The sequence below is a fragment of the Oryctolagus cuniculus genome, chromosome 10 (assembly GCF_051225735.1).
Source record: "Oryctolagus cuniculus isolate XC-2025 breed Fujian yellow rabbit chromosome 10, ASM5122573v1, whole genome shotgun sequence".
Classification (NCBI taxonomy): domain Eukaryota; kingdom Metazoa; phylum Chordata; class Mammalia; order Lagomorpha; family Leporidae; genus Oryctolagus; species Oryctolagus cuniculus.
The window spans coordinates 43,937,558-43,952,126 of NC_142876.1; the positions used below are offsets into that span (position 1 = coordinate 43,937,558).

Consider the following 14,569-nt stretch of genomic DNA (forward strand, 5'->3'; position numbering starts at 1 on the left):
GCTAGATGTTCCCCTTAGATGTTCCTGGTGCATGCCGTCTCTCTCCTCCTTTATAGTCCTCCTCTGCCAATCCTAACTCGGCTGCCCACACGCCGAGTACGTTGCTCTCCTCCAATCAGGAGCAAGTCCTACAGTTTATTAGCTGAACTGGAGGCAGCTGTGTGGAAGCTGTTTACTTCTCTCCCAGCGCCATATTGTGGGAGAGCAGATGCATAGAATAAGTCTTAATTCCAGTAACAGTCCAGTCCGGGCTGCTCCCCACACTTACTAAGGTCTAGTGACAAAAGAATGTTAATGCACCTTACTTCCTGTGACTGCTATGGTGGGCACAAATTGAAATGTGTGGATCCTGGGGTGCCTTCTCAGGGGAGTCCTGCACCACTCAGAACTGCAAGACTGAGGGAAAGGGTCGACCCTCTCGGCTGTTTTCTCCAGATGAGCCAAATCGGATGACAAGTCATTGTCCATACACAATTTTCCACTTCAAATGAGAACATGTAATTCCTCCAATAAAAGATGCAGAAAAAGATTCATTCTTTTTAGACTTTATTGATAAATATTTTGCCTCTGAGCCTCAATAGTTTGGAAATTATGACTTCCAAGGAGATTTATCTTTCCAAAACTTTCATCCCCCCAATGAATTACTCCAACCACTCACGTTGTTCTGGGGTAGAGGAGAAAATTCCTTCCATCTTATGTTGTGGCAACAGTACAATGCTGAAGCACAAAATCCCAAAGAAACGTTAGAGAACTCCCTTTTTGTTGAAGAATCAAGTCATCAGTAAAACCTTATCTTCCCTACAATCCAGCATCTAGCATGGAAATGGTGATTTTAAAAAACTGCTCAGTGAATGTGTGATGAACGTTGGCTCCAGAAGTGCCTTGGTATTTAGCATCCCCTTATATTATAATTATTTAGGGTCAAAGAACAAACTTTATTCCCCAGGAAGATGACACATCATCTTTAAGCAAGAAGGGAAGTTAAAGTATCACATTTAGGGATTGGAAAATTCATTTTCTCACTAAATGTAATTTTATAAATAAATTTGTTTCAGAATTTATTCAAATGAACTTATTAAAATACTTAAAGTATTAGGTTGCCAGATGGCTTTAAGAGTGTTATTTGCAAGGAAGAGATGATGACAGAGAGCTTTTTCATGTGGGGAAGATGGTGACCCAGACACTGAGCAGGGGTGTGAGTAACCGGAAGTCCTGCGCACAGCTGGAGTGCAGCAGAGGCTCCTCTGGGCAGTAACCATCACTTGTGTTCCAGTGTGGAATTAGAGCAAAAGGATTCATTGAAACAGGCAAAGTTTACTTAGAAAAGCACTGATCCAGATGAAGTTGATTTCTGGCCCTATGTACCCTGGGGGTACCTGGTGGCTGCATCTTCCATGCGCTTTCATTCCCTCCCACCCCCATAGCCAAAATGTTCCCCATCTGTGGTCCCCGTTAGAGTAGGAAGCTTCTAGTTCCCAAAAGTACTGGATGTGATATTTATAAGTTACTGACTCCAATTCAAACTTACCACTTGCATGTGAAATACTAGCTCTTTGTTTTGCTGTTTGAGCCTTATTGAACAATATGAATCCTGCTAAGTAATGTCGTCTTTCTTAAAAAAAAAATTGATAGCCCACTTGGCAATTTATATCCAGATACTGAAATCTTTTTTGCTTTAGTTTCTGTAATAGTGCCTGGAACATCCTTTGACTTTTTAAATCGTAAATATGTATTACATTAACTTACAAAAGATATTAAAAACACAAGGCCATCTATGACATCAGACACCACAAACATCAATTTGAGTTTTACAAAATCAGTTATTAACATTAAAACTATCTGAGGGGCTGGTGCAGTGGCTCACTTGGTTAATCCTCCACCTGTGGTGCCAGCATCCCATATGGGTGCCGGTTCTATTCCTGGCTGCTCCTCTTCCAGTCCAGCTCTCTGCTGTGGCCCGGGAAGGCAGTGGAGGATGGCCCAAGTGCTTGGGCCCTTGCACCCTCGTGGGAGACCAGGAGGAAGCACCTGGCTTCAGATCGGTGCAGTGCCAACCGTGGTGGCCATTTCAGGGGTGAACCAGTGGAAGGAAGATCTTTCTCTCTCTATGCCTCTCTCTCACTGTCTATAACTCTACCTGTCAAATAATAATAAAAAAAATCTGAACACATTGTTAAATTCATGAAAGAAAGGTTTGGGGGCAGAGTTGTGATCTAGGTAAAGAGTCATATACTTTGAAGTGATCACCTTTGGGAAGGACAGTTTGTCTATTGATGAACATTGTTCTCAGCTGTGGCAGTCCTAAATGGCTGCACCCACATGGTTGAGCCCTCCCCCACTGCATCTTGCTCATGTCTTAATGATGAACTTGGCACATTAAACTGCAATTATTTTCTTTATACTAGCCTATCATTTGGGAGGGGGCATTTGAATTTTTCTCAGAATCCCCAGTACCTAGGAGGATCTGAGAAGCAGTCATCACATCTTGTAAGTTAAGAGGATGAGTTTTGGTTTTTTAAAAAAAAATCTTTCCACCCAGTTCCTGGTTGAGTGTTGGTAACTTTCAGGTGTCTAAGCTTCAGGATCCTTATTTATTGTGTCTCCCTTACAGGGTTTTTCTAAGGATAAACATAATACTTGTGAAATGCTTTGTAGCACTTGGTACACAGATTTCACCAATGTTATTTTTAAATAAAGACTGTCTTTTTGGAACTACTCTAGGAAGTTGCCATATTTGGTTTAAGTACACAGTTAAAACTCCAGAAGTTTATCTATACATAGCAAACTTATAAAATATCCATATTTAGATCATGAAGCCTAAAGACTTGTAAATGATTTTTTTACTGAAAATCAGTGTTATAAAACTGGGATTTTAGACAGTGATATCTCAATTCTTCCTGGTTTTTGCCAAGCAACGCTTTACGGACAGAACAGCTTTCACGACAGAACCTTTCAAATATCAATATGGAAAAGAAAGGAGGGGAGGAAGGGAGGGATGGAAAGAAAGAAGAATAAGGCAGAGGAGAGGAGAGGAGAGGGGAAGGGGAGAGAAGTGCAAAGTGACAGGTACTAGCTGCCCTGTGGTTTATATGCTCAGAAGTGTGTGCCATCCTCCGGAAGGGCCTTCTGGTCATGAGGCCGTTCACACCAGGTGAGGATTTGATCAGAGTTAATGAATTATCTAGAATTCCACTCTGAATGTAGCATTGAAAATGGTATTTTTTAAATTGCTGAATGTTTCTGTTAGAGATTATCCATTTCCTATAGCCTTTTTTTCCCTGAAGATATAAAAATTTTAATCAAAGAACATGAAGTACTAAAAAAATCGATGTTAAACACCAAGGTTAAGGGAAGATGAATACAATATGCTGGTGGCTTCTGTTTGAAAGCCATCATTCCGCACTGTCCCCACTCATATATCAAACCCTTCAATTCCTCAGTTTGAGATCGAACTTGAATGGTAAATGAATCTTATATGACAATAAGAAATCATGCTTTTTTTGCTATGTGAATAAACAGACACAAAATTCATCCCCTCTGGAAGAGAACACCAGGAGCAGCTGTGTTTCCTATGGTGGCTGAGGCCAGCCTTATCTGCAAATGCTGTGACATCCCAGAGTGGGACGCTGGAAGCCAAATGAATCAAGTAAAATAGAGCCACAGTTCTGCAGTCCGGATTTCTCTTTGCGAGCCCTTGTCATTAAGGAACGAGGATTCGCAACACAGTTTTTTTCTCAAGATCAAATCATAGTTTGAAACTCAAGATACATGTTTGGGCCAAAGGTGAATTCTATTTCATGTTTACAAGCTTATTGTAAAAGTAATAATCTGTGATGCAGCTACAAAAATTGAGTCGGACATTCAGTGTCCACAACTATTTTTTGAAGATTTTACTTACGTATTTGAAAGGCAGAGTTATAGAGACAGAGGGAGGGACATACATGTTCCATCTGCTAGTTCACTCCCCAAATGACCTCAACTGCCTGGGCTGGACCAGGCCGAAGCCAGGAGCCAGGAGCTTCGTCTGGGTCTCCCACGTGGGTGCAAGGGCCCAAGGATTCGGGCCGTCTTCCGCTGCTTTCCTGGGTGCATAAGCACAGTGCTGGTTCAGAAGTGGAGTGGCCAGGACCAAAATAATGCCCACATGGGGTGCAGGCACTGCAGGCAGCAGCTTAACGCACTGTGCCGCATTGCTGGCCCCCATAGCCTTCTTTTAAAGCAGTTCGTGCTCTTCACCTTTTGGCCAAGTAATTATTTATAAGGGAATCCATTGAAGAGTCCACTTGAATTGAGCAAAAAGGAAAAAAAAAAACAATCTTAGACATTTAGTTCTGGTTGGGTTAAAGCTCACCTTTGAACCATCTCTAAATGATTGCTTAAAAAATAATATAAGTGAAATTGTAGATGACACGCTTAGCTGAAGAAAAGCAGTTCAGAAGAAAGCTGTGCCATAAATGCAATGAATATAGCTAGTATAAATCCCAACTGCTGATAACAGACTTAGGGAGCTTTTTCATTCACAGCCTGCTATTCAGCCAGTTCTCACTGATTTGTTGCAAATGAACCATCATCTCTCTTCATTTATCCAGCATCTGTTTGGATTGGTTAGTGCCTCAGAAGATTGCTAAATATTTTTTAATATCAGTATTACTTATAGTCATGAATAGTGGGATATTTAATAAAACTGCAAAGCTTGCAATGAAATAAAACTGCTTTGAAATAAAATAGCAACAAATTGTCTGTATTTTGTAAATCAGCAGTCTTCCCCCAAGTATTTAGAGTGGTTGATAATTAATCACATTGGCAATCTGGATAAAAGTTTCTGTGAGGAAGAGGATTAAATTCATTGCTCTATTTAGGTGTCCTGATTTTTGCTTATTATTGTGGATAGCTGTTTGTGCTCTGTACTTATACTGAGCCTAGGCAACCTCTAACTAAAGACTTTGAACACTTTTAGAGTAGGAAAAATTTTCTTTTTGCTTGTTTTCTACAGAAAGGATCCTCCAACTGTTTCTGAGAACTATTCTCGGAAGTTTCTTCTAAATAACATCATCTTTGAATGCAGTAAACTACGTGAAAACTGATAAATTACTGGATGTCACTAGTTCTTAGATAAAGTTTATAATGCATACAAATACATACTCAGATAATGAGATTGTTACTCAAAGTAGTTCATATCAATTTATTAAAATTATAAAATATTTATGTATTTTATAACTGTAATCCATTTTATGAAAATGAATTAAGATATGTAAAGCAGTCAAATCAGTTTCAATAAATGTCACCTTCCAGGATGATGTGCTCTTGAAGTATATGTAATGGATTTTGGACTAGATGTTGTTTATGGAGTAATGCAATTTTACATAGCAATCATTGTAAATAAAATTAAGAAAGCACTTTGTAAATATATAAACAAAAAGTGAAACACAAAAGAAGCATCATCATGGTAGTGAAATAATGTGATAAAAGAAATCTTCATCTTCTACTGGGCTTCCTTGGATAAGCTGGATTTTCATTATTATGATCATTTTCGTTCTTGGAAGCATGGTTTTTCTGTTCCCAAAGTAAACATCCTCTTTCGCCATCTGGTGGCGAAAGGCAATATTTTCCATGTAGATGAATACCCAGTTGGACTTCGGTTTAGCACCAATTACAGCTAATTTTTTCTGATTCATCTTACCGAACAGATATGCTTATTTCTTTAATTTGTGTAAATATAACTGAAGCAGTTTTGCCCCAATGGTTCACAGCATTTTATTCAAACAACAAGCTATAATATTTAATGTAGGATAAAAAATTAACCAGAACAGTTCTTTTAAAGGGCCATCTTTTGTTCTATGCATTTTGGAAGTTAAATATGGTAGTAACAATTTACTGGACTTGAATGCATTTTGGTATAAACAATATCTTCATGAAAATGAGAATCCAATGTAGTTCTAAATAATAAATGTAACAGAAACCATCAATTCCTAATAGCTTTTAGTTGTTCCTGTCTTAACAATAGTTATACTTGTTAATCTGGCATGCCAGAAATAAAGGTAGATAATTTAACAGTGTGTAGTTTGCCCTATAATTTTTTTCTTAATAAAATTCTCAATACAATAATACATTTGAGACATAACTACGTTTCATTAAAAAATAATGACAACTGTTTCATGTTTGAGTTCTTTATTTTCTCCAGAATATTTTAATATTGAAACCCAAATGGTTACTTCGAGAAAGGGAAGAAGAGAGAAACATGAAGAGACAGACATTTCATTTCATTTAACTTATGGTATTGTGAGCAGTCACTTTTGTAGGCAACACTTTTTTTTTCTTTGTAGAAAAGAAGAAATAAAAAACAAACAGCACCATTAAAGAATGCATGATCCCTGAATTCTAAACAAAACACTGTCTAAAACGTTTTTCAATGCTCGTTGCACTCAGTCACATTTAGTCAGGTATCAAAGCAAGCCTAACAGTATTCAATTGTAGCAGTCTCACTGAGTCAACTGCTCCCCCTTCCTGCGGATTTGACACACCTGCTCTGAGTTCTTCCTGGGGGAATAATATATTCTTTGGTAGAGGACTGAAGGAGGGTTCTACTTTTCTGTATGCTGATACAAAATGTCTATGTTTGTGTGGGGGCGTTACCCCCAAATCTGTGTTTGTCATGCAGTTATGTTTGGGTTGATTTCACATTTTGCTGTTACACTGTAGGAGTAATACTGCCTTTTTAAAAAGGCATTAAATGGCTAATGTCAAAAAGATGTAAACATTCAGAATACTGACCAAAAAAAAAAAAAGACAATTTTTTAAAAAAACCACACAAACACACATTTAAAAATCTGTACTGAAAATATGTGAAAATAGTTTCCATGAAGCAGGGGAAATACAGCAGTACAAGAAAATTATGGCAACCGAGTAAAGCACTTTCTCTGAAACATTCATAAACAGTACAAATACAACAAAGTTTGTCTACAGTCTAAATTATTCTGCAACTATCAAATATACAAAGCGAAATAGTGTGTGCTATAAAAAAGCAGCTCCTTTAAATTATAGTAAAAATGCTTTCTGTTTGCTTTACAGTGACAAAGCGTGAAGACGACAGATTTTCATATGCAGTGACATTTGGCTACACAGGCCCCTGATACTCAGAGGAGGTCCTGTTTGAGGACTCCTCGCGCTGTCCTCGAGGAACACAGAGGGACAGCGCCTCTCAGCTGTGAACGTTCAGCTAGTGCGGTGCCAGGCCTCACGACCACGGAGACGAAGCAACCCCAAGCGTGGTTTCAGCGTCAAATCCCAGGGACTGACTAAGCCAAGGAGAAACTGGTGAACCAGAGGCCACAGGAACTGCTGCTTTTGAAATTGTGCAAGTGTTCATCAAGGACACGGGGCTGCAGCAGTGTGTAGTTTGACTCCTGATTGCATCATAAGCACCGTATGCACCAGCTTGTTTGGTTTCGTGTGTGTATTTTGAACTGAGTAAGAATATCCATGGTTCAGGAGTCAACCAAACCTTCTAGAGCTCATCCCAGAAATACCACCACGCCAAAGGCTTTGTAACAACCAGGCTCAACCTCAAAGGTTGGTTTTAAAGTTTGTTCTTTAAAACTAGACCTTTGCAGGGATATGTTATATGTAACGATGGTGTTCAGTTCACCAAAGTTTCCAATATTCTGACTTTGGGGAAGGAAAAATATTTTCACTTTGAAAACAAATTTGTATCCGAACGTTCTTATTAACATGCCCATTAACTACCTAAACGCCTTTATACATCTCAGGCATATGCATATCATATAGGAGTGGGATAAGGGAAGAGCAGTTTTCTTCCTTCCCTTGCTCCAAAAGTGCTACTTAGGGAAACGCATCCTTTGTGAAAAAAAAAAAAAAATTACATGTTATATGTGCAAGTTCTATTCCTGATAGGGATATAATGCTGTCCAATAATCAGGATAATGCACATAATGAAATTTGCACATTACACCACAATAACCATACACAAGCTATTAGGACATAGGCAGACACATGTAGAAATTATTGAACTAAAAACCTATTCAGCTAACTCAAATTTATGTACTGGCTTTTGTATATATATATATTAAGTGGATACCAAAAAATATCTCACCCACATTTACTTCTGAATTTTCTTCCCATTACTTTTTAGTCCAAAAGTATTAATGCTCAGTAATATAAACCATGTGAGATACTAGGGATTTGAACTGGGGACAAAAAAAAAGCAAGGGCACAGAAAAATTATGCTCTTTGGACCTGGGTGGTGGAATCCATGCACAATCAACAGTTGAGTCTCCAAAGCTGTTATGGGAAAAAAATCCAAACATACGGAAGGGCACTTGTCTTTATACCCAGTACTCACAGGCAGTATTCAACAATGACGGAACTGACAATGAGCTCAGTCTCACATCAGCTTCAATTGTACCTCACATACAGAGTGCAAAGGTTTTGTAGACTGGAGTTTCCTCCAACATTGTGCCAGTTACTGATGCGGTAGTTTTGAATCTGCTGGTGTAGACAGTAGCTGACACTGAGATAGCGGCAACTGAATTTGGAAGAAGTTGGCATGCGAGTGTCTGTATTACATGGATACCTCGCTGTGACACTAACTGCATGATCTTCAGAATTAACGACAGCACCCAAATACAACCTGGCACGCAGATAAATAAGGACCTGCTGGAACTCACACTAGATTCCTTGAGAAGGGCCGGTTTTCTTTGCTTTTCTTTCTCTCAAGACAAATTATCTTTCACCACCAGAGATTTGTTAATAACAATGACGTCTCTATCACCTACAGAGATTTGGCAACATCACAATAATAAATATGGAGAAAAAAACAACATGTCTCATAGTTGATTACTACAGAAAATCAAATGAGTTTTGCTTTTTTCAGGAATGTAACTTCCGCTCATTCCAGTTAACTTTTAAGACGTGTTTCAAGGGAATGTCAAAATGTTTACATTGATTAGGATGACCTCATGTGAACATGTCATTCTTACCCTGGATACAGATGGTTTCCCCCCTACCCCATGATTTTTGTTTTTATCCTACAGCCACAATCAATCAATGGGTTAATGGCACTCCACATTTTGTGCTCTGGATTTGAAGTTAAATGGGCGTGGTTTTCGCTTTCTTTCATCTTCCCACAGTGTGTGTGTGCTTTGTGACCTTCCTTTTGGGAACAGAGCCTCCTGAACTACAGCTGTTCTTTGCGTGAGGGTGGCCAAAGTATATGGAGCGAAGCTCAAATACTCAACACTCAGTCTTTACGGGATAAACACTGACGATAACTGTTAAGATGCAGTATCCCTTTTTCAAAAGCGGTTCCACTCCCCCAGATTTGAAGAATGTATTGAATTCACCTGAGGAAAACAAAACAAAACAAAACATGCAATACCTAGGACAGTTCTTAAAAATAAGGGCTATTTCAGAGCCAAATGCAAATAGATTGATTGTGAATCGTGAAGAATGAAATGGTTCGGAAAATGTCAACATTTCAGCCTTGTGTAGTCCCTATTGTCAACGATGACACTTGTAAAAGGATGTGGCCACCTCTGCAAAGGCGGAGGCCAGAGTGCACTGGTGCCATCAGCAAGGGCTACAGTTATCTTCTCCCAAATTTTAACATCCAATAATTGCATCAGAGTGAATAGAATAGAATAATATTTACATTATCAACTTATTTAGGCATGCATATACAGCATTTTATTTATTTATTTTTGAATTTTAGGTCATTTCTTTTTCATATTTGCTCTTAAATGCCACACATAAGGCTCCAAAATCCTCTGGGCCTACGGCTCTCTGTTGGCCTAGTGGTCTTACATGATCAAGTGTCAAAGGGCAAGAACCAGAATACTGGTTCCATGCTGCAATTTCAGGTGCAGGACGCAATTCACTACAATACATGTTCAAAATCCAAGGCAGACACAGATATTCCACCGCAGTCTCTGAGAAAGAGCAAAAGGGGAGGAAAGAGGGTAAGGACGACAGTGGAGCTCATCGATGCCTCCTATGATGCGTCTTTTGCGACAGGAGTAAATACAAGGCATCACACGTTTAAATCAGATTCCCCTCTCCAAATACGGCTTAACCACTGTGGTACAGGTAGGTCCAGAAGAGTCAACTGTCAACACCGTTACCGTAATGGCTCATCTACAGAGAAACGCATGACCACCTTAATTTACTTCTACGATTCTCTTTCTACATCTGCACTTCTGGTGACTAGTAAGTAAGTAAACATGTCCTTTTCTTCTCTACAGCTGTATTAAAGGGAAAATAAAGGAAAGAAAGGGGGCAGTGACCTGCACACACGTTGACAGAAACTTTCCAAAGCTGGGAATGACAACTAAAGGCTTCTGTGGAGCCGCAGGGCTGGGCTGCGTCCTCCCCTCTGTGAGAACTGCAAGAAAATAATCATTTCCTAGGGAAAGACTCTGTTCCAAAGGAAAACAAATGAACATGATATAAGCCACTGCATTATTCAATGTGTTGTCGCTGATGCGGGTTGGCTTTTCCGTGCGGAAAAGGGATACTGCATCTTTTACTCAGCTCTTATCGCACAACCAGGCAAGCTACACAGAGTTTGGAAGGACCTATGCAGTCGTCGTGGCAGAAGGCCCCGCAGCCTTTGCACACAATCATGGCTTTCAGCCGGCAAGAGCATTTCAGTTCCAATTCATCCGCGTTGCTGCTGTCGGCGAAGTTCTGAACGGGCATCTGAGCGTTCTGACCAGGCAGGCCCGTGGCAGCGCTGGAGCCACTTCCCAAAATCCCAATAGACTTTTCAATTGCAGATGCTGCCCTTTTGAAGCTCGTGCTCCCGAAGTGTATTGTTGGATAGTTTCCACAGAGCTGCTGCTGTTGCTGCTGCACCTGCATTTTCTGAGCAGCTAATTGAGTAAAAGGCTTTTGTGGCTCAGAGAGCAAATAGGAAGAGAAATCTGCATTTTTTAGCGCAAACGCTTTTAACTGTTCTTTCATTTCATTCTGGTCATAGGAAACTTGTTTCATGCCCAGTTCACAGCTGCTGCTTAAACCTTCCTCAAAAGAAAGAGGTTCCGATTTTATATTGCTACATATGCCCGTGGACTGTGGCCAACTAAGTCTCTTAGTGGTTTCCATGGTAACCGGTGGTTGTTTCTGCTCGGTTGGGACTTCTGCATTAGGAAGAGGTGGAGGTAGTGGAGGTGGTGGAGGGGGAGGTGGGGGCAAGGCCAAGGGTGGAGGGGGAGGCGGGGGCGGGGGTGGAGGCGGTGGAGGATGCACTAATGCTTTGTTTGGCATTGCATGTGCAGTACCTCCCACGTCATCACCCTCTTTGATGGGCATATTGGGGGATAACATGTTGGCTAGCCTTAGCTGGTGAGGCGCTGAAGGCAGACTAACCTCTCCCAATCCCTTTTGTTCAAGATGCCTATTGAAGGCAAACGCATTACAGCCCACTGGGCTCTTGGAGGAAGCCTGCAACAGAGCTGCAGTAGGAACAGGGCCCCTGGCAGCCATGGGCATTTGGTAAAACTGCTGTCTGTGTGAGGTACCAGCGTCGGGGTGGAAGCCGCCATTCTTGTCCACAGGAAACAGGTTCTGCTGGAAGCTACATGAGGGGAGCAGCCGCTTTTGCTGTTTGACCTCAGGGCTGTGGACAATTCTGCTCTGCATGGAGTGCTTGCTCAACCACTCTTGCTTAAATTGCTGGCTGTGTCCCAGCTGACTCAGGCCAGAATTGATGACACAAGGCACCCCTTTCACGTCTGGGTCCACCAGCAGTTTCCCTGGTTCACATTTAACTTGGGTGTGCTCCCCCACAGTCCTGGCTACTCTCTTTTTGGGGTGGTTTTCTCGCTTTCTCATCTGTAGTGGGGCAAGAGTCCCCGCCAAGTAGCCCTTGCCATCTGGGTTGGGAGAGCTGGTCGGCATTTCAGCAACGCTCCTCTCCGGTGCTGCTTTCCCCACTGAGGTAGTTTGAAGAGGCAGCGGCAGCCTGTTGATTTCGAGTTTGCCTCCCAGTCTGGGCTGTGGCAACACCTTTTCCAAAGGCAGGTTGCCCTGTAGTAACTGTGTCACCAGGGGGTTGTTAGCCTCCACGGATGACAGACGACAGCTGGAGCTTCCTGCGCTCGGGACTCTCTTTAAGCTGTCGGTAGCCAAGGAGATGGCCTCTTCCATGGGGCTCGAGGTGGAAGCTTTCACGCTCTGCGTGGGTTGCGCACTAGCGGCCACCTCTGTAGCCGGAGGAGGCAGCTCAGGGCCAGGGAAGTCTTCAGTATCCATTCTAAAGCTCTTGTCCGCTTCGGGAGGCTCAGATTTCACAGGAAGAGCGATATTTGTCAGGAGGTTCCTGGGATGAAGTTCTGACACATGCGAGTAGCTGGCGTGTTCCGTTTTGATAGCCTTCGGACAGCTCTGCTCCAGATATTCCTTCTGTTTGCTTGAACCTGCGTGACTAAGCAGAGGCTGGCCTGTGTTCCTCATCCCATCATCATTCCAGCAGATCCGGTTAGCTGGGGGATACTGGTTGCTACAGGTTGTGTCTGCTTCACTTTTGAAAGTAGTGGGGCCATGGGCCTGCTCAGCAAAGCTATGACTAGGTGCAGCTGCCTCATTTACTTTATCTGGCACAAGGGGCAATTCTCGGAGACTGGCGCAGGGGGCCTGCAAGGTTTTACAGTCTTGTTTTGCTGCAGAAACAGCAATGAAACTAGTTCCGTGATCTATACCTTCATTTGCAGCTGGCTCTGGCCTGCTAATCACAGAAACTTGAGGACACGCCAGGGGCTGTATGGATGTCTCTGTCCTCACCAATCTGCTCTGCGGGTCCCCGGTGGCTTCTGCACTTTCAATGGAGACAGTCAGTGACAAACTGGAGGTCAGCGTGGTGCTGTGGTCCACAATGACTTTGCACGGAATTGATCTGTTTATGGCTGCTGGTGCAAAGCCCCCTGCTGGCTGCTGAGGTTTTCCCGAATTGTCTGCCCTGTTCCGAGGCCCTGAATGCTTGTCCAAGCTTTCGGCACTTAACTTGGGAGGACTGTCATAGGAGTTTACTGTTAGCACGTTTCCAGCAAACATCGCGACAGGCGGGCGTGCCACCAGCGAGTCCGTGGCCACCACGGAATCACTGCAGCCGAGGGCTGCTCTCACAGTGGTACCCATGGATGCGGGGGCCTGTTCTTCACTCCCAGGCATGGCTATCTTCTCAGAAGGAAACCTGTTGTTCATTCCCGGGGCGGGAATCAAGACAGAGCTAGTGGAGAGATGGTTTGGCAAACTGTTTCCAATGGAAGGAGTTGGCACAGAGGTGTACTGACCGGAGACCGAGTTACTGGCACTGCTGCAGGAGATGAGCAACTGCTTCTCGTCTGTGGAGCTCAGGACACTGGAGCCCTCTGTAGTGGCTGGAAGAGAAGTGCTTTCAATGCATTTTGGTATAATGGCTATGCACGGAGTGTCAGTTCCCTGCATGGTTTTTAACATGCTTATATTACAAGCAGAAATCGTAGTGTTTGCACTGTCAACAGACATTAGGACAGATGACTTATCAACGGAACTCACAAAGGGATGTTCTTTAATTGCTCCCGACATAGCAGTGCTGCAAATCGACACAGGGACAGGATTTTTATTAAAAAGCATGGAAACACTGCTATTTTCAGAAGAGGTAGATGAAACAATTTTCTCAGACAAATGTGACACAGGTATGTTCTCGTCAGAACTATGCACGGATAAGTCCGTGGCAGTTTCTGGAAGTTGAGTGGGGTTGAGAGACTGCTGCAATACAGCGGTGGTCTCCCGGAGGTGTGCAGACTTGTTGCTAGGAGATCTGCAGTTAGGATTGACAATAATGACGCCTGTGGAACCTTCCATTTTTGTTTCAGGGGTAGAGGAGACATCCAAACTCGGAGGCCCTTCCTTGGAGCTGAGCGGAGGCAACCGGGTCTCTTTAGTGGTCTGGAAGAGGTGGGCTCGGGCTTGATGCTTTGCAAAGAGCTTAGCCTTGGTCTGCTCTTTGATATGTGCCAGGGTTCTTGCTTTTCCTCCCTCTCCTGGGCTCCCCATGGCTCCTGAGACGATGCTTGCTGCAGCAGCTACAGCAGCAGCCGCAGCAGCTTCACGCTGCGCCCGAGCTTGCTGGGCACGAGCCTTGATATCTGCAAGGGTCCTGGCTCCTGTGTTCCTTCCCCCACCGACAGACGTGCTAGTGGATGTGCGTGATTCTGGTTTCGAGACTGGCTGGCTCTTGATAATAAAAGGCGGTCCAATTTTGGAAAGCTGGATCTGAAAGAAGGAGAGAGAAGAAAAATAAAGCGCCTCGTACAGGAGCACAGGGTGGGAGGTATAGGACGGAGCATACTAGGGGAAGAACTTGCTGCAGACTCTGTTAACAGGCACTGAGCTGACCCTCAATCCATGGTGGGCCTCCAGGGTATAAGGCAGCAAGCAATGTAGCAAGAGTGTGAATTAAGTTTTAAACTCTGTCTGGAATCTACAAAAACATCAACCAGTGACCTTATTAGGCATGGACATACAACATCTTAATGCTTCTTAAAATGAGGTTAGCAAACAAAAATTTAGAAAT

At 42.7% G+C, this 14,569-nt stretch overlaps 1 protein-coding gene across 1 annotated transcript in view; it reads right to left on the reverse strand.

The window, feature by feature from the left end:
• Nucleotides 1-10,400: 10,400 nt before the first annotated feature.
• ASXL3 (ASXL transcriptional regulator 3) overlaps nt 10,401-14,569 on the reverse strand; it is a 118,002-nt gene continuing 113,833 nt past the window's right edge. Inside the window, exon 10 of the mRNA XM_051851304.3 lies at nt 10,401-14,268. Coding sequence (XP_051707264.3) covers nt 10,549-14,268 — 3,720 coding nt within the window. The 3' untranslated portion in view covers nt 10,401-10,548. The remainder of the gene's footprint in view (nt 14,269-14,569) is intronic.